This window comes from Manis pentadactyla, chromosome 10, assembly GCF_030020395.1.
Source record: "Manis pentadactyla isolate mManPen7 chromosome 10, mManPen7.hap1, whole genome shotgun sequence".
Taxonomy (NCBI): Eukaryota; Metazoa; Chordata; class Mammalia; order Pholidota; family Manidae; genus Manis; species Manis pentadactyla.
Window position 1 is genome coordinate 64,512,840 of NC_080028.1, and position 23,487 is coordinate 64,536,326.

The 23,487-nt window shown below is 33.9% G+C and overlaps 1 protein-coding gene across 1 annotated transcript in view; it reads left to right on the forward strand.

Annotated features, from left to right (window-relative positions):
- Positions 1–23,487, forward strand: part of TRHDE (thyrotropin releasing hormone degrading enzyme) — a 395,556-nt gene that overhangs the window by 307,332 nt on the left and 64,737 nt on the right. The window contains exons 11-12 of the mRNA XM_036930808.2: positions 627–760; positions 862–917. Of these exons, the coding sequence (XP_036786703.1) occupies positions 627–760; positions 862–917 (190 nt within the window). The remainder of the gene's footprint in view (positions 1–626; positions 761–861; positions 918–23,487) is intronic.

Genomic DNA, 23,487 nt, shown 5'->3' on the forward strand with positions numbered 1-23,487 from the left:
AATATAATCAAGTTACCATTTCCAACATGCAGAATTTATTATCTTTGTTCTAATTATATGTAGAAATACTAGAGTCATAAACAAATGAATTTCCTTTTTCCAACATTATTGATGATGCTGGAAAGTCTGTTATTTATTAATACATCCAAAAAAGCACATGAAAAAAAGGCAAGAAACAACAGTGATTTTCCAATAAATGAGCCCTGTTGCTTTAGTCACTTTCTTACTGAATAAAATAAGTAGAATATGCACCTAAAACCTTTTCTTTTATTCTAGCCACATATTCATATATCTAACTAGAAGTCATATGAGTACAATAGTAGATTTCCTGGTTACATTTATCTTGAGAAAGAATATTATGTATAGGTAATAAGGTTTTATCAAGAACAAAAGTGTTAATTATAAGGTAACAATTAATTGAGGTAATGAGTAACCAACTAAAAGCTTTTCTAGTAAATTCTAGATCTTGTGATGAATTGATTAAAGAGTAGGTTTCAATTAGGTATTTAGGATGGTGTTCTCTTTTCATTATTGGTGCTGTGATATATTGTATTAAGAAAACACACTTCATACCATTGAACCCTTAAAATTTTAAATCTATTTTACCCCCAAAATGCTGTTTTCAGAGCACCACAGAATAACTTCTTTGGACAAAGGAAGCTGGTTGCTGGGGAACATCAATCAAACTGGCTATTTTAGAGTCAACTATGATTTAAGGAATTGGAGATTATTAATTGATCAGTTAATCAGGAACCATGAGGTAAACTGGATTTACTCGTCAAAGATGTTTTAATATGTGAACACCTGCTATTTTAATCCTAAGTGATTCCATTTTTTTTTTTCTTCTGGTTGACCTCATAGGTTCTCTCCGTCAGTAACAGAGCAGGTTTGATTGACGATGCGTTCAGCCTCTCCAGGTATGTTTTCTTGTAGCTCTCCACAGTAATGCCTATAAGATCACCTTTATTAAACTAAATAGTGCATATGTCTTAAATAAGAAGTCTTTTAAAAACAACCCTATAGCAGGTTCTTTGTTTAGGTATGAGTTATAATCAGTGTCCCAAACTCTTGATCAATAGTAGCCATAAGGTATTTCTGAGTCAGAAGAAGCTTGATCAATTTTCGCTGCAAGTTCAATTGAACACTCCAGAGATTAATAATCTCTTCCCAATTTCATTAATGAACTCGACAGAATGACCATTGTGCCATATTTAATTTTTGATGGAAAATACCTTCAAGCACCAGCAATTTTTTCCTGATGTATTCTAGTATATCTTTTTTTAATGTTCCATTGAATGTGATTCATTATGAAAAGCTTGTGCTGCAAGATGGAAAGAAATATTCCAGAGGGTAAAGCTGTTCTGCACAAAATATATATATTTTATATATAGCAGAAACTTGTAGTTGTACTAAGGGTATAGTTACATATATGTTATTTTCATAATTAGATTTATAATGTTAAAATCAGTTGTTCCTTTGAATAGTCATTCGTTATTCCTTTAAAATAACCTTGATTATAAACCCAAGCTTTTTACTCAATTTTGAGACTAAATAGTACAGTAAACTCAGTCCCTTTAGCATTTTGGGTAGCTTCACATCCAATTCAGTTTTAATTTTAATAATCTGATATTACTGGGCAAAAAATTAGAAATAGTAGAAATGGAGGAGGGCCTATAGAGATAACAATATGTGGAGATAGTGATTGAGATGTAACTTTTACTTTAAGATTTGAAGACTTTAAAGAAAGTATAGAAGATTATTTTGACATAGAAGTTTAGGGAGTGCAAAAAGCCAGTAAGAGAATATACTCAATGTAACATTGCACTAAGCGTGAAGCAGGAAAAAGATGGAGAACTGTTAAGAGTAATACAGTGAAAAGTTTGGGACCTAGAAAGAACTAGTATTATCAGCTAATCAAACACTTAAAAGGTTCCAAACACTATTCTGTTTTTTACAGATAGTAATTTATTTAATTCTCACAAGTTTATGAGACATGCAGATACATGTTATTATTATTATTCCCATTTTTAATTGAAGTATCACTGATATACAATCTTATATTGTTTTTAAGTATACAGCACAGTGGTTCAACAGTTACCACATTATTAAATCCTCACCCCAACTAATGCAGTTACTATCTGTCAACATAGGAAAATGTTACAGTATCATTGGTTATATTCTCCATGCTGTACTACAATCCCTGTGATCAACTTATATCATGGTAGAGAATTTTTGTGCCTCTTTATCCCCCTCACCCTAAACGCACCTACCCACCCCAACCCCTTTTCCATAGTAACCACTAGTCACTTCTCAGTGTCTATGAATCTACTGCTATTTTGTACTGTTTTTAGATTCTACAAATAAGTGAAATAATATGATATTTGTCTTTCTCTGTCTGGTTTATTTCACTTAGCACAATACCCTCCAAGTCCACCCATGGTGTTGCAAATGGCAGGATTTCTTTCTTTTTAATGGCTGAATGATATTCTATTCTGTATATGTACCACATCTTCTTTATCCATTAATCTATTCGTGGACACTTTGGTTGCTTCCATAACTTTACTACTGTAAATAATGCTGCAGTAAACTGATGGGTACATTTATCTTTTCAACTCAGAGATTTTGTTTTCTTCAGGTAAATTCTTAGAAGTGGAATTACTGGATTGAATAGTATTTCTATTTTTAGTTTTTTGAGGAACGTCCATACTGCTTTCCACAGTGTCTATACCAATTTACATTCCCACCAACAGTGTAGGAGGGTTCCCTTTTCTTCATATCCCGGCAGATACTTGTTATTTCTTGTCTTTTGTTTAGTGGGCCTTCTAACTGCTGTGAGATGATATTTCACTGTGGTTTTTATTTGAATTTCCCTGATGATTACCAATGTGGAGCATCTTTTTATGTGCCTATTGACTATGTGTATTTCTTCTTTGGAAAAATGTCTTCTGCTCAGTTTTTAATCAGGTTTTTTATTTATTTTTGTTGTTGAGGTATATGAGTTCTTTATATATTTTGGATGTTAGTCCCTTACTGGATAAATCCTTTACAAATATATTCTCCCATACTGTAGGTTTCCTTTTTGTTCTACTAATGGTGTCCTTTGCTGTATAGAAGCATTTTAGTTTGATGTAGTCCCACTTGCTCATTTTTTATTTGGTTCCCTTGCCCAGGGAGATGTGTCCAGAAAAAAATTGCTTAAGTTCAAGAGATTTTTGCCTATTATTTCTTCTAAGAGTTTTATGGTTTAATGTCTTATGTTTAGGTCTTTGATCCATTTAGAGTTTACTTCTGTGTATGAAGTTAGACAGTAACCAGTTTCATTCTCCTTTGTATGTAGCTGCTCAGTTTTCCCAACACCATTTATTGAAGAGGCTGTCTTTTCCCCATTGTATATTCATGGTTCCTTTATTGTACATTAACTGACCATATATACATGGGTTTATAGCTGGGCTCTTTATTCTGTTCCATTGATCTATGGGTCAGTTTTTGTGTTGGTACCATACTGTTTTGATTACTGTAACTTTGTAGTAAGCTTAAAGTCAGGGAGCCTAATACCCCCAGCTTTGTTCTTCTTTCTCAGGATTGCTTTAGCTATTCTGGGTTTTTGGTGGTTTCATATGAATTTTAGGATTATTTGCTTTAGTTCACTGAAAAGTGCCATTGGTAGTTTTGCAGGGTGACCATCTTTACAATGCTAATTCTTCCTGCCCATGAGCATGAGATAGATTTCTATTTTTAATTTCTTTCATGAGTGTCATAGTTTTCAAAGTAGAGACCTTTCACCTCCTTGGTCAGGTTTATACCTAGGTATTTTGCTCTTTCTGATGCAACTGTAAATGGAATTATTTTCCTGATTTCTCTTTCTGCTAGTTCATTGTTAACATACAGGAATGCAACAGATTTTTCTGTATTAATCTTGCATCCTGAAACTTTGCAAAATTCAGTTCTTAGTTCTAATAGAATTCTGGTGGAGTCTTTAGGGTTTTCTATGTGTAATATCATGTCACCTGCAAATAATGACAGTTTAACTTCTTCCTTACTAATTTGGATGGCTTTTTATCTCTTATTTGTCTGAATACCATGGCTAGGATTTCCAGTACTTTGTTGAATAAAAGTGGTGAGAGTGTATATTCTTGTCTTGTTCCTGATCTTAAATGAAAAATGAAAAACTTTCAACTTTTCACCATTGAGTATAATATTAGCTATGGTTTTGTCATATATGCCTTTATTATGTTTAGGTCTGTACCCTCTGTACCCATTTTGTTGGGAGTTTTTATCATGAATAGATGTTAAATTTTGTCAAATTATTTTTCAGCATCAATTGAGATGATCTTGTGTTTTTTATTCTTCTTTTAGTGAATGTGGTATAGGAATTTGATTGATTTATGATATTGCAGCATCCTTGCATCCCTGGAATGACTCCTACTTGGTTGTGAGTGATGCTCTTTTGATGTTTTTTTGAATTCAGTTTCCTAATATTTTGTTGAGGTGTTTTGCATCAATGTTTATTAGAGATATTGGTTTAAATTTTTCTTTTGTAGTGTCTTTGTCTAGTTTTGGTATTAGAATGATGCTGGTCTCATAGAATGAGTTTGGAAGTATTCCCTTGTCTTCTAATTTTTGGAATACTTTGAGAAAGATGAGTATTAGCTCTTTAAGTGTTTAGTAGAATTCAGCTGTGAAGGCTTCTGCTCCTGGACTTTTGTTTGTTGAGAGTATTTGATTACCAGTTTGGTGTCATTACTAGTAATTAGTCTGTTCAGATTTTCTGTTTCTTCCTGGGTCAGTCTGGGAAGGTTGTATTTTTCTAGGAATTTGTCCATTTCTTCTAGGTTGTCCAACTTATTGGCACATAATTTTTCACAGAATTATTCCTATTTCTGTGGTATCCATTGTGACTATTCCTTTTCCATTTCTGATTTTGTTTATTTATGCCCTCTTTTTTTTCTTGATAGGTCTGGCTAGGGGTTTGTCTATTTTGTTTATTTTCTCAAAGAACCAACTCTTGGTTTTGTTGATATTTTCTATTGTTTTATTCTTCTCTATTTTATTTATTTATGCTCTGATCTTTATTGTGTCTCTCCTACTAACTTTGGGCTTCATTTGTTCTTCTTTTTTTAGTTTCTTTAATTGTGAATTTAGACTGTTTATTTGGGATTTTTTTTGTTTCTTGGGGGTAGCCTGTATTGCTTTGTACTTCCCTCTTAGAACCACTTTTGAAATTTTGGACTCTTGTATTTTTGTTTTCATTTGTCTCCATGTGTTCCTTGATTTCTGTTTTGGCTTGTTCATTGATACCTTGATTGTTTATAAGCATGTTGTTTTTGTGGCTTTTTTTTTTCTTTGTGTTTTTTCTTTTTTGTTTTCTTTGTGTAATTTATTTCTAGTTTCATACTATTGTGGTCTGAGAAGGTGTTTGATACAATTTCAATCTTTTTCAAATTTTTAAGGCTCTTTTTTGTAGACCTAGTATATAATATATTCTGGAGAACATTCTGTATGCACTTCAGAAAAATGCGTATCCTGCTGCTTTTGGGTGGAGTGTTCTGTAGATATCTATTGAATCTATCTGATATAATGTATTGTTCAGTACCTCTGTTTCCTTATTATCTAATTCATTGATCTGTCTATTGATGTAAGTGGTGTTACAGTCTCCTAATATGAATGACCTCCAATCTATTTCCCACTTTAATTCTGTTAGTATTTGTTTCACATATATAGGTGCTCCTATGTTGGATGCATAGGTATTTATGATGATTATAACCTCTTGTTGAACTGATTCCTTTATCATTAGGTAATGTCCTTTATCTCTTGTTACTTTCTTTGTTTTGAAGCCTGTTTTGTCTGATATAAGTACACCTACTCCTGCTTTTTTCTCCCTATTATTTGCATGAATTATTTTCCCTTCCTTCACTTTCAGTCTGTATATGTTTTTGGGTCTAAAGTGAATCTCTTATAGGCAGCATATGGATGGGTCTTGTTTCTTTATCCATTCTGCTATTCTGCATATTTTTATTGGTGCATTCAGTCCATTTACATTTAGGGTGATTATTGATAGGTATGTACTTATTGCCATTTTATTGTTTTCTGGTTGTTTTTGTAGTTTCCCTCTGTTCCCTTCTTCCTCTCTTATACTAACTAGCATCTTGTTATTTGATGGTTTTCTCTAGTGTTGTGACAGGACTTCTCTTTTTGAATTTTTTTGTGTATCTATTATAGGCTTTCGGTTTGTGGTTACCATAGGGTTCAGGAATAGCTTTCTAACTGTATAACAGTCAATATTAAATTGCTGATTGCTCTATTCAAACACAATCTAAAAGTACTTCTTTTTTATTCTTCTTCCTTCTGCACATTTTATGTATTAGACTTCATAATCTGTGCTTTTTGTGTATCCTCTGAATTTGTATATAGTTGGTTTTACTACTTTTGTTTTAATTTCATATTTGCTTGGTAAGTAATTGGTCTACTACTTAAACTGTGGGTTTATTTTCACTGGTGAAAACTATTTAGATTTAAGAACATTTCCATCTACAGAAGTCTCTTTAACATTTCCTGTAATACCTATTTAGTGGTTATAAATTCCTTCAGTCTTTGTTTATTTGGGAAACTTTTAATCTATCCTTCAAATTTGATTCATAATCTTTCTGAGTAGAGGATTCTTGGTTGAAGGTCATTTTGTTTAGTACATTAAATATTTCATATCACTCCCTCTGGTCTGTAAATTTTCTGCTGAGAACTATGCTGATAACCTGATTGGGTTTCCCTTATAAGTAATCTGCTTTTCTCTCTCTGGATGTTTTCAAAACCCTTTCCTTATACTTAATATTTGTCACTTTAACTATTACATGTCTTGGTATTGTATTCCTAGGATTTCTTTTGTTAGGGGCTCTCTGTGCTTACTGTGTGTCTATTTCCTTCCCCTAGATTGGGGAAGTTTTCAACAATTATTTCTTCAAAGAGACTTTCTATCCCTTTGTCTCTCTCTCTCCTCCTTCTGGTACCCCTATTATGGTAGTATTGTTTCATTTGGATTGGTCACACAACTCTCAGCATAGTTTCATTCCTAGAGAGTCTTTTTTTCTCTCTGTTCCTCAGCTTCATTATGTCCTTGTTTGCTAATTTCCATCTCATTGATTGTCTCCACCACTTTCAGCAATCTATTATTCATTCCCTTCATTGTATATTTCATTTCAGTTACTGTATTTTTCAATTCTGAGTGGCCCTTTTTCAACTCTTCTATCTCTTTGTTGAAGTTCTCCCTGAGATCTCTAATACTTTTCTGCAGATCAGTGAGCATGTTTATGGCTGTTACTTTGAAATCTTTATCAAGATGAGTGGTGATCCCTGTTTCATTTAGCCCTCTTTCTGGTATCTTATCCTGTGGTTTTGTTTGGAACATATTCCTCTGCCACTTCATTTTGTCAGGGTTTCTGAGTTTTTTCCTTTGTATTAGATGGATCTGTTGTGCTGCCTGGTCTAGAGAGTAAAGGCTTTATGAAGAAGGCATCCTGTGGTGCCCAGAAGCTCAAGAGTCTTTCCTCTCCAGTGCCTGGTTCTCCTTTGTGGTGGAGCCCCAGTTGCTGTTGGTGGGCTGTGGGTGGGACTGCCTTTCTGTCTGTCTGCAGGCAGTAGTCTGTCTCAGTCCACACAGTGACAGTTCACCTCAGCCAGCCCTCTGTGAGCCCAGCAGCAGCACTTCTGCTGGGATTATTGTGGGCAGGGATGTTGTCTGCTTGCCCTGCAGTGATGGCAGTGCTACTGGGTTAACAGGGTGGGCAGGTTGGCCAAAGGGCTCTGGGTCACACTGGTGGCTGGACACATGATCACAAGGACATGGAGGGGTGCATGGCATCAGGCTGGGCTGCTGTGAAGAGGAAGGAGCACTTGTAGCTGACTCCCACAGGTGCCTCCTTAGCTGGGCTGATACAGGGCCTAGAACCCTGGAAAAACCTCCTTCTGCCTGCCAGGCAGCAAAGTCTGTCACTGCTGGGCATAGCCGGCAGGTGGGTGGGTGTGCAGAGAAGTGCCTTGGGGTTGAGCTGCCACAAGGAGGATGGAGTGTTTCAAGCCCCCATAAGGTCCTAACCTGTTGGGCTGAGGGAACACTGGGGAAATGTCATCCACCTGCCCTTTCTTCTGCAGAGAGAGGTCCTCTAACTCTCGCCATTCTGGCACCTCTCCTGCTTCTGGAAAATCTTTCAAATCGATACCTCTGTTTTGGGTCTCAGCCTGACAGCCTGAGCATGCCTGTCCTCCACAAGCAGCTGGAGTCTCAGCCTGCCACGATGCTCCAGTTCTCTGTGGTGTGCAGACCTCCTAATCACCAAAACCCAATGCAGTGTGGACTTGTTTTCCCAGAGCAGATCTCCAGGGAAGTTGTGCAGAGTTCCTGAGTACCTTCCGCTCCCCACTCTGTTCCTCTTCCTCCCACCTGTGGGCTGGGATGGGGAAAGGGTTGGGGTCCCAATTCATCATGGCTCTGCTACTTTACCCTTCTCTGTGTGGTCGTCTCTATTTCACCAGGTGTAGCTGGTCTGTTCTGAAGTTGTCAGGTTATTTTCAGAGTTAGTTGAATTTGCTATAGTTGCTTCCTTGGTGTGTGTGTATGGTAGGAGGTTTCCACCTTGCCTTCCTACCATTTTTTTTCCCCCTGAACCTATTATTTCCATTTTAAGATGAGCAAACTGAAGCTCAGAGAGGGTAAGTACCTTGCCTAAAGTTACACAGCTAGTATTTGACAGGGCCAGGGCTTCATCCAGGTGTTCTAGCTGCAAAGTTCATGCTGTTAACCAGAGTTATTTTTTATGTATATAAATATAGCCACAGAAATATTATTTATTTTAAGAGAGCCAGGCAATATAGAAAGATTGAGGGGATTTGAAATGGTAGTTTATGTGAAACCTAATGGATTTGATATGATGATGAGAAAGCAAATAAGTGGTGATATCCTAAACACAGAGGGCAGATGGAAATTGAAAGGAAGGGATCTTTGGTTTATCTCCATTAAATGGTAGAAGTTACTTTTAAATAAATTATTTAATTTTAGTGGATGAATTGTTTTTATTCAAGAATTAAATCCCTTGTTGGCTAGGACAGAACATTGCTTTCAGTTCCAATTTTGGAAGCTTTAAACATTTGAAGTAAACAATTTCATTATCATTTATACAAATTGACCAGAAAAATATGCAAATTGAATTGAATGTATATTAAAATTTGTTTTACTGATCATGAGATAAATTGTCCTATTAGCATGAGAGTGAATAAATACAAAATCAGATTTATTCAGGTAAATTTTCTGCACTTACTTGGATCTAAGTGTTATTCATATTTTATTGTAATCTAGTAAATGTTTCATAGTTTTGCCACCAATGTCTACCAACCTTTATTCAGTTTTCAAACATATTGTGCTCTTTTAGCTTCTTTAAAGATAATAAGTAGGAGAGTATCAAATATTTATTAAGATTTATGTTCCAGTTACTGTACTGAGGCTTTTATGAATGGCCTTGTTCAATCTTCTCAGTAAACCCATGACAGGGTATGGTTACTACAGCATGTTATAGCTAAGACATGGAAGTTAAGAGGAGTTAAGTCACTTAGTTAAGGTTACACAGATTTTAAGTGAGGGAGGGAAGGTGAGACTCAACCTTAAACAGTGGCACAACTGAGCCTATGACCTCAAGTCAGAGTGATTTTGCCTATTATATGACATTCCTTCCCCATTCTCCCACCCCCTTGTCTGTGGGAATATAACTGTTCCCTTAAAAAACAGTTGTTTCACTTGCCCCTTTACTGGAAATCTCTCTGTCCTCCCTCACAAGAATAATGTGACATCCCATAGGCCTTTATTGTAGCTGTTGCTGCCTTGTAGCTCAAACACTTTTCTGGGCCTGATGGTTTTTGAATGATGTTGGGAATTGGGCTTTATCTCATCCTTTTATTACTACTGCCTAACTTAATCTCTGCTACACAATTGTGCCAATATACATTTGTTGCATGAATTGATGATTAATTATTAATTATCAAACTAAAAACTTCTATGCTCACTATTTTTTTGTGCAACTAAGTAAACATGTTTTAGGTATGGTATTCTTTTTATAGTGGATTTTTAAATATATAAAAAACATATGAATGCATGTTTACTGCGCAAAATTAAAACAAAGGAGACATACAATGTGAAAATTTTCTTCACTCGCTCCCATCACTTTTACCCTCTTGAGAAGCAAATTAAATTATTAATATTTGGTGTATATTGATCCAGCCACTTTTTAATATTTCCATAGTTTATTTTTTTATGTGAACAGAAATACATTTTGTTCTCTGACTTATAAAATAAGTCTGGGAGCCTGATTTCAATGTTTCTAATTTTTCACTTACAGTCAAGACTGAAGTGAATAGCCTTGAACAGTCTATTGTTGTACATATGTGCATTTTTAAAGGATTGAGTCCTTCAAATTGAAGTTTTGGTTCAGAGAATAAAAATTTTGATAAATATTATCAATTGTATTCCAAAGGTTTTCCCATTTTAACCCTCCATCAGCCATGTATGAAAGGGCCCAATCCCCTCACACCCTACATGACAATGAATACTACACATCTTTTAAATTTTGACAGTCTATTAGCAAAAGTGAATTTTTTTGAAGTTGTTACTTCAATATTAAATTAACTTGTGCATCTTTTCATATATATTTGCTATATATATATATATATATATTTTTTTTTTTCTTGTGAATTCTTTCCTGGTTAAAAAAAGAAAGATAAAATGTAATAAAAAATGGGCAAGGTATTTTTCCTATTATATTTGCCTATATATTTTGGATGCATTTGAATATTAATCCTTTTTGTAGCATGTATTTTTATGTTATTTTCTCTCAATGCTATGTCAATTTTATTTTATTTTCTACTTTGTGGTGTATTTCATCATTTGAAGACTTTTAATTTATATGTCATGTCTTGCTTTTTACAGCTTTCTGTTTCTGTTTCTGTCTCACATAGAATGGCTTCTCCATCTGAAGATTTTGAAAATATTCCATTTTTTCTTTAAATGCTATTTTGTTTTTCCATTTATCTCCTCAACCCTTTGTTCCCCAATTAATCTTTGTGTATAGAAAGGAGTAGAGGTCTAATTTTCTTTCATATTAATATATTTATTACCAATTATTTCAACTTTACTTATTTAAGAGGACTTCTTTATTCATGGATTTGAAATGATATTTTTATCTTAATTCAAATTTTCATATTAAGGAATTGATTTGATTCTGTTTAATTAATATATATATTTTTGGCATTAGTGCTGTGTCATTCTACTTTATAGTATGTTTTGTTTGACATTTTCTCTTGTTCTTGTTCAAGATCGTGCATATTTTCTTTTTATCATGAACTTTAGAATCAGTTTGACAAAGCCCATTTTAAAATCCTGCTGTAGTTATGACATCAAATACATTGCATTTATAAATTAATTTTTAAAGAATTAGCATCTCTTCAAATGTGAGCTTTCCATTACCAAAACATGTTATTTCTCCCCATTTATTCAGGTCCCTAAGTCAAGCTCTATAGTTTTATGTACATGATTTCTGGTAATGACATAAATTTAAAAAGCTGCATTTTAAATATTATAACACATATTTTATACTGTATAACGAATTTTAAAGTTTTCATTATAGGTTATTCCATTGAGGATCCAGTGACTTACAAAACCTTAACAGGGGCAGGTTATTACAACTTAGTTTGCAAATTTTGTTAAGGATTAAGATAGCAATAATTAAAAAATATATTAGTGTTTTATTTACATGCATAAGGACTGGAGATTATGAATGTCACATTTAGAAGTGCTCCAAGTATTGGTGAACAGTCATCAGTACTGCTTAGTATCTCTTATTTTTTTAATAATATATGCTTGTATAGGAAATGATACTGCTTCTGCATATGCATGTTCTAATTATCATTGCTTGTGTATAAGGAATCAATCGATTGCCTTTCAAAAGTCATTTTGTTAGGACTTGAACTTTGCAATTAGTAATGAATATGCTTAGGTATTTTTGTTGGTGGTGATGTTCATGTTTTGGTAAATCATTGTTGGACTGGGAGGTATAAAAATGAACAGGATACATTCCTTGTTTTCAATGGATTCACAATCTAGCAGGGATGACATGCAGTAGATAATTATATTCAGTATCTAAGTGCTATGAAGAAGATATGAAAGCATTGGGAAGTAAAGAATTAATGGCTAGGAAGATTGCAGAGGACATTATATAGGAAATAATATTAGAAGAATGAAAGTTTACTCTGGAAATCCATTAAAGATTTAAAAGTAGGAAGATGACTTATGGCGGGAGAATTGTTACACCAGTAATGAGTCATGCTACCCCATGGGTAAAGCAGAGATTGCAGGAGGAGGGGAGGTGGCAGCTAAGGTAAGAACTCTTATTGAAGTTTTTTATTAGCTTAATATGTGATAGAAACTGGATATTTAGTTTCAGTCAGAAGTATATTAAGCACTGGATTGGATATTTAAAACTATTAACATGTTCTGAGTACAATTTAAAAAGCTATAACAGTGTATATTCCTGGATTATGGACCTTTGTGTTATTTTGTTTGAAAATATTCAATATACATGAAAATTAGTTGGAAAATTTGTTCATACCCAAAAGAGTTCCAGAGATAAATCATCATCTTTCCAACACCATCATTATCATCCTTCCCTGGGCAGTGCCTGCACTGATTTATTTATTTAGTCACCAGTTTCTTGAAAAATTCAATTATGCAGAACCCATGCCCATTTATTGCATTATTAATATCATAACTCGTATTTTAGACTACATAGCACATTTAAAAATTTCTGTTATAGGCTATTCCATTAAGGATCCAATGACTTACAAAGCCTTCACAAGGGCAGGTTATTACAACCTAAGTTTGCTAAGGAATAAGAGAGCAGTAATTAAAAAATCTATTAGTGTTTTATTAACAAGCATAAGGATTCCTATCTGGAGATTATGAATGTCACATTTAGAAGTGCTCCAAGTATTGGTGAACAGTCATCAGTAGTGCTTAATTCTGTTTGATGCATATATAAGTTTTAAAAAATTATTAAATGGCATAGTCCTTGATTTAAAGCTTATAAAACTGAGATATGTTAAGAAAACTGGAAATTAGTTACCTGAGCCAGTGAAAATATAATGGCTCTTGAAAAAGCAATTTATGAGAACATCCCAAACCTACCCTTACACACTGTTTTCATTTTTGGGTCCTCGTTTCAGAACTGGTAACAGTGTTGTTAAAATCACTGCAAGCAATTTTTGCAAACTGAGTGGCCGTCACCTGTTCCCCATGGGACTTACTCCATCATGGGTCTTATAAATTCTCTGTGTCTTCTGGGTGGCTCTTTGTACCTTAGTTAAATTTTCTCTTCAAAAACATGTGTTGATCATTTCTTCATGCACTGCAGAAAATAGTAGTGTTGATGTGCCTTTATCCTGACCTGGGCTAGATGAAGAGCAGTGTGTCCTCCTTTGACGGCTGCTTGTTTAAATCTGTAACGTGCTGGCCTTTCATAGATAACATTGAGAAGGAAAGACTTCCTACTCTTGTTATGGGGATAACAGCCCTACTTCACTACAGCAGAACATTGCTTTGCAAAACCTGATTAAGGGCCCTGGATCTCTCTGATACTATCTCCTGCTTTATAATGCCTGATTTTATGGAAGATGGTTTGTTCAGAATTTGTTCTTTAATCCCTACCCTCTCTTTTTTCAAAGTACTATAAAATCTCAGCATAAACGTTTTTCTTTTTTAGTTGTGTTTTATAACAGAATCATGAGAGTTATTAATAATAATAGAATACTGATTAAAGTGTATTTTATATTATACTCACTGGGCAGAGAGAGAAGGATGATTCCTTGGCAGTGTGCGTGAGGCTCATTGGGGAGAAGTATCCATGTGTGATTATGTTCTTATTTATCTTTTGTTAAGCCACCAGAATGTGTGTGTGAAAGGATTACAATTAAATATTCATGAAATCCTGAAAGTGATAAAATTGTTTATTGCAAAATAAGATTTACTGTTGGTTGTATGCTTCCAATCTTCTTTCATTGACCAGGAGCTGTTAAAATTAGCTTGTAGTTATGCTCTCAGCCTATCTAATCAATGTATACCTTTTCATCTTATGAGAAGTGACTTACAGTGAGTCCATTCAGGAGCTTAGTGGCCATCTCCCCAAAACATTTCTCATGTCTCTGAGGCTGGGGATTCTTTTTTTCTAATTATATATTTTTCATCAACAGCTACTGCTCTTCTTGAGAAATACAAAAAAGAGTCACCTTGAAACCCTCTCATTTGACACCTTTCTGCATGCAATTACTTACAAATTCATATCCAAAAGACCTCTAAATTAGTCTTAGTTTATGTATCACTTTGCCACAGATAAACATTAAAAATAATTTGAAAACATTTTCACAACATTTTACTATAATGAGCTGAAAGTCTTTAGCTTTATTTCAATGATAACCCAGTAAGAGCCTGGAGTAACAAACCTGAATTTTCAAGCAACACTGTTCCTGCAGGCATATACTGGTTGCTCAAGGTTAGAGAAAGGCGTAACAAATCTCTCTGAACTATATTTAGAAATCTGTTGAGGGTGTAGTCATTGATGCTGTTCTGGGTGAGGATTTAGGGGGAGCTACCCTACTGGTTACTTCTGAGAACTAGAAACCTCCTGAGACATTGAAGGCAGGCCTGTGGCTCTTGAGGACAGACTTTTCTTGGACAGTTTTAAATTGTACTGTATTCAATCAAAAGTAAGTTTGTGACCTTCCCCTGCCACATTTGTGTTTTAGCTCTGCAGGCAAAAATGTCTTAATGGTAATGCCTTATGGATAAGAGTGTTGAGTGGTAGTAGAAAAAGAGATTTTGACATCATTCTGTAGGTTTGATCTGTTTTCATAGCACACAGCCTGTAATTCTTGAGTTATAAGTGTGGGTGATGTTTATAGGTTACATGGATTGGCATGAACCTTTTTTTTTTTAATAAAAAATAATTTAAATTTCCAAATAAGTGCATATGTTTATGTTCTTTGGCATCTCAGACCTGAAAAATAATGTTATATTCACATTGTTAGACTGTCTGGTCCTATTTGACACAAATTGTGATTCTTTTATTTTTCTAAGTGTTTTGAAATCTAAGACTGAGATTTCATAAGAATTTGTGCTAGGCTCTCTAAACTTCCCAAGAATTTGAAATATCTGCCTGTTTACAAATAACATAAGTAATTAGGCAGAGGTCTCTCCAAAATGTCCACTTACATGACCAACTTGACTTGAATAGATATTTTAATGTGTACTTTTAATGCAGTAAGCTGAATATTCCTCTGATCACAGATTCCTGAACTGAGAGTTTTATCATGGTGTTTTTCCTTTTATGAATTTGAGTTATGACATCTGCTGCTTGCTGGGAATCTTGCATATTCAGGGGCTGTGCTCCTTTGAATGTGTTCTGAGAGGACCCCTGCATTAGAATTGCCTGAGATGTTTTATTAGAAATGGTATATTCCTGGGTCTGCCTGGGAATCTGTATTCTGTGAAGCACATCCTCTGATTCCAATATACACTACAATGTAAAAACCATGCTTTTGCAGCCCAGAGAGTATTTGTAGCACTAGGTTAGGTTAGACAAGCTGAAGGGCTGAGCAGAAAGCATGACTTCCTTTGTGTCCTAGAGTTGTTGGCTGGTCATTCAACAATCAGAATATCAGGGAATCAGTTATAAGTATCCAAAATCTCTTTCTTAGTCCTTCTGTTGAATATATTACCATTTCAGAGTTCCATCTAACAGCTGTAAACAAAACTCGTAACCTAGCTTCTTAGACATTTTCCCAAGCATGAAAAGGTACTGGAGGAGTATTAATAAGAAGAAAACAAGAGTTTTGAGGTAGACACAGGCTGTGGAAAACTAAACAAATCCTTCCAGTATTTGGCCTGTTATTGTAAGACCATTATTTTCACAAAGACCTTTTGGGAATTGAAGTTCCTATGGCCAGGATCCTCACCCAACCTAAACTACTTGATGAGGTAACTGGCCTGCTGCTAGGTTACTGCTTTCACACCCAGAGGCAATAAGCTATTACTGACTGAGTCACTATATAAAGAGCCCTGCCCAGTGCTTTGGGTGGATGCAGAAACAGAGGTGGATCAGGCACCTACCGACTGCTGGGTGTAGATGGGGATTCTAGTGCTCAACCTACTACCAGGAGAATAAAGCTGGGTATAAACCTTTTACCCCAAGAACATTCAGTCTTACTGACTCCATTGTGAACTTGCCCCGGGCTGAAACCCTCAGGCAAGACAGAGCTACATATACTTTGGCTCTGAAAGTGCTTCCTGTCAGTTTTATTATGATAAATTAGAAAGAAGTCTTTGGAATGAGGAATATATGAATACAGGTATTAATACAGGTTTTATGTTAGTACTTACTGCTTTAAGTTGTAATAATATTTTCTCACCTTAGAATGCAGACCCCTAGGGGCCTTTCTGCTAGTTGCCTTTCTTAACATGTTTATAAGCCTATGTTAAAGTAAAGAGCTGCTCCTAACTCATAATGTCTGTTTTTGGCTTTAGCAGTTATTTACCTAAGGTGCAATGCCACCTTGATAGGGAAACTAGAATAAAGATAATGGAAAACAGCTATTTTACATTAGTTTCTACTTGCCATGAAAATACCAGAAGATCCATTTTTGTATTTGAAGAGGCAATAATTTGGGGAAGAGGGAAAAAGAAAGGAAATTTAATTTTAACATTTTGTGCAGTGAAGGTGAGTGATTAATGCAAATTAACACACACTTTTGCTTACTTGGCAAATCTTAAAGCTTTGGGGAGATGATTTGAAATACAGGATGTTCTCCCTTAATTGCATGCAATTTGAACTATTTTGTGTGGAATGCTTCAAATGTCCTTATGTGAAATGGAGTACCAGTGAAGAGGTCTTCACTATTTGGGATGTAAGAAAACATTAGATTAGGAAAACCTGACTTACTGCAACTGTGCCAAAGCCTATTTAATGTTATTTAAAGACGTGAGCAGAGGCCAACTCCGAAGTTAGGAAGCAGTGCTGGGCCCTGCGGAATCAGACCACATTTGCATCACAGATTGTGTTCTTCCTTTCTAAACTGGGAATGGCCTGGAGTGCAATTGATTTGAGCCTCTAAAGGGAAGTAAGCAGAAGTTTCCAGTTGCTCTGCTGCTTCACCTAATTAGGATGAAGATTAAACAGAAGTTCAGTATCAACTCTCCAGGTCATCAGGTGGTAGTGCTAAACCAAAAGGGCAAAAAAAGAGAGTCTGTTTTAAGAAATAAAATGTTAGTGTAGCAGCCTATATGTGACAAATTCAAGGAAGGCTATAGGCCCTGAAGAGAAAAATGATTACCAGAGTTTTATGTGGATGTTAACTTAAACATACTCTACATTAGTGAAGGGGTCTTGGGAGTGCTGTCAGAAACGCCAAAATAGAAAGAAGTCCAGGTGGAAATTAGTTGGTTTTGCATTCCCAATGTGCAAATGTATTGGAAGCTAATTGTGTAAGCTGAGAGCAGATCATGAATTTTATCCATGCCATGTCAAGGGAAATGTTACTTCTCCTTTTTCAAACCAATAGTGAGACTAAAATTATTACAGAAATATAGTTAGTATGCAGAGCAATTATTCCCTGGCCTCCTAACTTACTATACTTATTAACTTCTATCTTTGTGGAGTTTCTCAGGTTTCCTATTTTCCTTTTTAAAATATTACTGTGTTCTCTTGAACTTTGACATTGATAGACTATCAGTTATTTCTTTAGTGTGTGAAGAGTTGAGAAATCCATATGAAAATTTGTGTTTCAATAAATGCGAATGTAATGTGTAGAGTATTTCAGTATATTACACACACCGTGTAAACATTAATGAGTTTGTTCACAGACAGATCATAGATACGTGGACTGAAGGGCGGGTAGATAACAAAGACAGAGCCATGATACTTATTTCATGCTATGATGAAATCACTATATTTGGCCTCAGAAAAGTGATTTTGTTTTTTATTTTCACATGGAAAAGTAATATAGAATTTTAAAATTTGAGAATCATATTTGATGTTTAGTTAAAATAAATTCAAGTGATTTTTCTTAGTGAAAGGAAAATATTACTGAAAGAAATGTTTATACACATGAATTACATACTAAATAAGTATCACATGTGACAGTACATTATAAGTGTTTGATGAAGAGATTTTTAAATATTTATTTACTTCAAAGATACACCAAATTAAAATAGGTGGAAATATATATTTTTTATTTGTTAGTCTGTATTTTATCAAAAAATGCATAGAAACTAGTAGGAAAATCTTTCAGTAGTTATTTACCTGGTTTATATATGCAGTCAACATAAAAAAATACACGTTTTTCATTGTTTCTAAAGTGTGTATATATATATGATACTAAGATAAACTGTGTGTTCTCCTTATTCTCAACACATAAGTGATAAAAGAACATCTTTCACAAAAGTGCAAAATGAAAATAATTTAAAAGCACAAGAAGCACTTCAAAATGCTTTAGTGGGTTGACCTTTTTAATTTTAATTGTTAATGCTCACTAGTAAAAATAATATGCAAATGGAAAATTCTGTAATTCAAAGTTAGTAATATCTTCCAGTTATATAATAACAGCTTTGTATACTTGAAAATACATAATGGTTAAAGATGTATGTAAGTAAGGATGAAAATGGTGATCTCAAATGGTCTGTCCACAGTACAACTGTTCATTTATTCAACAAATATTTAATAAACACCTACTGTGTGCCAGGCCATGTTATAGACACTTCATTGAATAGCAGTGAATAAGAGCCAAAATTCCTACTTCATATAGCTTACATATTGGAGAGTGATTACAGTCAGATTATCAAGCAAGTAAACATATGTCAGAGGGTGATATTTTTATGGTAAATAAATAAAGCAAAGAATGGGAGTGTTTGGAGATGAGGCACAGAGAAGGAGTTTATTTTGAATATGGTGGTCAGGAAAGTTCTCACTTTTCAGTTGATATTTGATCAGTGACCTAAAGCAAGTTTATAAGGGAGCCATCTGGGAGCGGAACATTCCAGACAGAAGAGAAGTACAAAGGCACTGATGTAGAATGTGCTTGGCATGTTCAAGGGAGAGCAAACAGATGGATGTGGCTCTAATGAAGTGAGGGAAAGCCATTGTGAGGGTTTTGAACAGAAGAGTGAAGAGTGACATGATCAGATGGTTTTTGAAAGGATTGCTCTGGATGCTTTTTTGAGAATATACTGTGGGGGAGCAAGTTATGGGGAAGTAGGGAGCTGAGTTAGGAGGGCAATTAAGACAAACTTTCTAAAGAGAGATGTTGAGAACGATAACCTGGCTGTTTACTTGGTGAGGAAACAAGAGATGCTCCAGGGTACCTTGATGGCTTTCTGAGTGGCAGAGTTTTACATATCAGAGTTACAGACCTGTACAAATATTTTTCTGGAAAGTTACTCATTAAGCAGTAATAGCAAGAAAAAAATAGACGTTTATATAAAACATTTGGGTTGCTTCCAGTGTTAAGTCTACTATGAATGATATTGCTATGAACATTTGCATTTGTAAATACCAGTAGTGTATTTGCTAGGTTGTATGGTAAGATTATAAGATATTATCAACCTGGATCAATTTGCATTCCAACAATCGTTGTATGACAGATCCATTTGCTTTGTGTAGAGTTTACCTTATTCTGATTGATTTAATTTGCACTTCTCTGATGATCAGTAATGTTGAAAATCTTTTTTTTAATTGAAGTATCATTGATGTACAATCTTATATTGGTTTCAAATGTACAGCACAGTGGTTCAACAGTTACTCATATTATTAAATCCTCACCCCCTCTAATGTAGTTACTATCTGTCAATATAGGAAGATGTTACAGAACCATTGACTATATTCTCCATGCTGTACTACTATCCGTGTTACGAACTTGTATTTTGATTGAGAATTTTTGTGCCTCTTTATCCCCTTTACCCTCCCCACACACCCACTCTAGCCCCTCCCCCATGGTAACCATCAGTCACTTCTCAGTGTCTATCAGTCTACTGTTGTTTTATTCATTCTGTTTTGCTTTGTTTTTATGTTCTACAAGTAAGTTAAATCATATGGTATTTGTCTTTCTCTGCCTCACTTATTTCATTGAGCATCAGACCCTCTAGATCCATCCATGTTGTGGCGAACAGCAGGATTTCATTTTCCTTTATGGCTAAATAATATTCCACTGTGAATCTTTCTATGAACTTGTCATCTGTATATCTTCTTCTGTGAAATACTTATTAAAATATTTTGTCCATTTTTAAAAGTGGGTTACTTTATTATTGAGGCATAAGAATTCTTTAAATACTCAGATAAGCCCATTAGATGTATGTTTTGCAAAACTGTTTCCTAGTTTGTAGTTTGTTTTTTATTTTCTTAATTTTTCTTTCAAGATTGAAAGTTTTTAATCTTGATGAAGTCCATCTTATTCATTTTTTCTTTTACATAAATTTGTGTTTTTGTGCCCTGTTTAAGACATTCACACTAAATCCAATAGTACAAAGTTTTTTCTATGTTTTTGTTCAGAAGATTAATGATTTTGACTTTTTCATATAAGTCTATGACCCATGTTTAGTTAATTTTGTAAATAATATAAGGAAAGGGTTAAGTTTAATTATTTTCAAACAGATATCCAGTTGTTTTAGTAGCACTTGGTTAAAATACTTCTTTATCCATTGACTTTCCCTCACAACTTTGTAAAAAATCAGTTGACTGTGTCAGATTTGAATTTATGTTATGGACTCTGTAGCCTCCTCCCTTGATCTTTTTATCACTATGCCAATACCTCATGATCTTGATTACTGTAGCTTTATTGTAAGTCTTTTAGGACTTTGGTTGAGATTACACTGAAAATATAAATCAATTTGGAGAGAATTGTCATCTTAATATCCATGTCTGTGACATATTTCTTCATTTGTTTAGGTCTTTTTAAGTTTCCTTTTATAATGCTTTGTTTACAGTGTACAGGTCTTACACATCTTTTAATAAATATATTCCTGCATATTTTATCTTTTATGTTATTGTAAATGAAGCTGTTATTTTTAATTTCACACTTGACTTGTTAGTGGTGTGTGTGTATACACACACACACACCAGGGTTGACAAACTACAGAACACAGCCATGCCCATTTATTTATATATAGTCTGTGGCTGCTTTCATGTTACAAAGATAGAGTTGACAAACCTGAAATATTTACTATCTGTCTCATTAAGAAAAGAATGCCAACACCTCATATGTAGAAATACACTTGGTTTTTCTATATTGACCTTATATCTGCACCCTTGATAAGTTTGCTTATTATTTCTCATACATTTTTAATAGTTTCCTTAGGGTTTTCTACAAACATTGTAATGTTATCTGGAAACAACAATAGTTTTACTCCTTCTCCCCCAGTTTCTATGCATTTTATTTCCTTATCTTAATAAAATAATTTTGAAATACTCTCTTATATTCTACTGAATAGGTATATATACCATTATTAAGCAGATTTATATTATTGGAAATTTGGGGTGTTTTCAAACTTCTGGTTATGAATAATTCCAAAGAATATTTTTTTCTCTTGCAGTATTATTTATTGGCTATTTGCTAAGACATATTTTTTGAACTTTGATTATTGAGTCCATGATTGTAAACATGGTTAAAATAATTTAAACAGATTGTGAAGTTGCCATTAAAGATGGACAAATTTCTCTCAAGAAGAATGTGAGAGTGTTTTCCAGCATAGCTAATTTTAAAACTGATGTTAATTTCATTTTTTATATTATTCTATTTTGTAGACCAAAATAAGTTTTAAAATATTCATTTTTTAAAAAAATGCTTGCTCCTCTTCTCTAATTTTTAGTTTAGGAAATTATACTGTGCTAGAGTATGAAAATTAGTCCTAGCTCCAACAAAAAATGTAAGCTTAAGCCAGTTATTAACTTAAATCCTTAGTGTCCTCAATTACAAATGTGGAAAGACTATCTACCTCAGAGTTTAATTTTGAGTATTAAATGAGATCATGTAATTAAAATATTCTGTGTAGTCTTTGGTCCGGTAAGTGCTAAATCAATATTTTCAGTAATTTCTTAATTAATATTTCAATTTATGTGACATTCCATGACAAACCAGGATTTTAGTCATGACATTCAAGAGACATATGATACTGAGCTGACATTTTAGGGCTAGAAAAGTAGTTAATTCCAAGATATGCCAATCTACCTTAGTTTCATTCTCAATTTAAAACAAATTATTCAGGAATGATTTTACTGGAAATATGAAATTTATACCCACGTTTTGATCTGAATTCATTTTGATAAAATTTGACTCTCAGTCATCACAATCTTTATCTTAATTCATCTTACTTTGTAATAAGCTTTTTCTTTGTTTTGCATACACAATACTTTTATTTATTTTTATATTGAGGTACATACAATAAAAGACACGAACCTTTGTGTACAGCTTGATGAATTCTGATGTGTACACTAGCTTTCTTTTGAGAAGAAAAATCATTGCAATCTAGAATAATCCAATAAACAGCATGTAATTTTAAATAAGGCTGTTTATTAACATTAAATTTAATAGTTTTGATAATTAAATGGATAATGTAGTTGCAGACATACCTGGCTAAATGCAACTTCATGTGTTGAGAGCAAGGTACCTCTTCAAAACAACATTCAGATACAAAATAAATTTTTTCATCAAGTAGTTAGAAATACATGTATTACATTTGTTCATTAAGTAAATGTTTATGAGGAATCTACTGCAACAGTGTATTATTATATAAACATATGAAAGTTTATAGGCTTTCCTAAAATGCCTTAGATTTTAATAGGGTGTCCTCAAATTCCTTAGAATTTAGAGAGAGAATATCACAATTATCTAATGTAAGATTTTGTATAATGTAATACACTGCTCTAAAGTATTTAATGTTTATCCAATATAAATGGTAGGTGGTTTAAGAGTACATATAAACAGTGTTTTAGAGGAGGGAGTGATCACTTCTGTATGGTATACTCACAAAACTGCTAATGTTTCCTAGAGGAGGTAGCACTTGAGAATTCAGAGTGATCTGTGGAAAACAGCTGGAAGGCAACAAATAATATCACACAGACAATATAGTGATGCCACATCCAGAATTATCTAGTAGTAGGCCTCAAGCTTTAAATAGTGGATGGCATTTCAGGATAATATTCACAGTAATCACAAAATAAAGTGACAGCAACAAATGCATTAGAAAAAGAAGGAAAACATGAAGAAATCAGAGTGAAAAAAGTAAAAATATCATCTTTGTGAAATTTGAATTTAAAAAAAAGAAATTCCATGCCCTTGTGAAAAATCTCCCAATTTTGGATTAAGGAGCCTGCTCAGATTTCAAATATATAGAGGATATATAAGAGATGTCCAAATTTT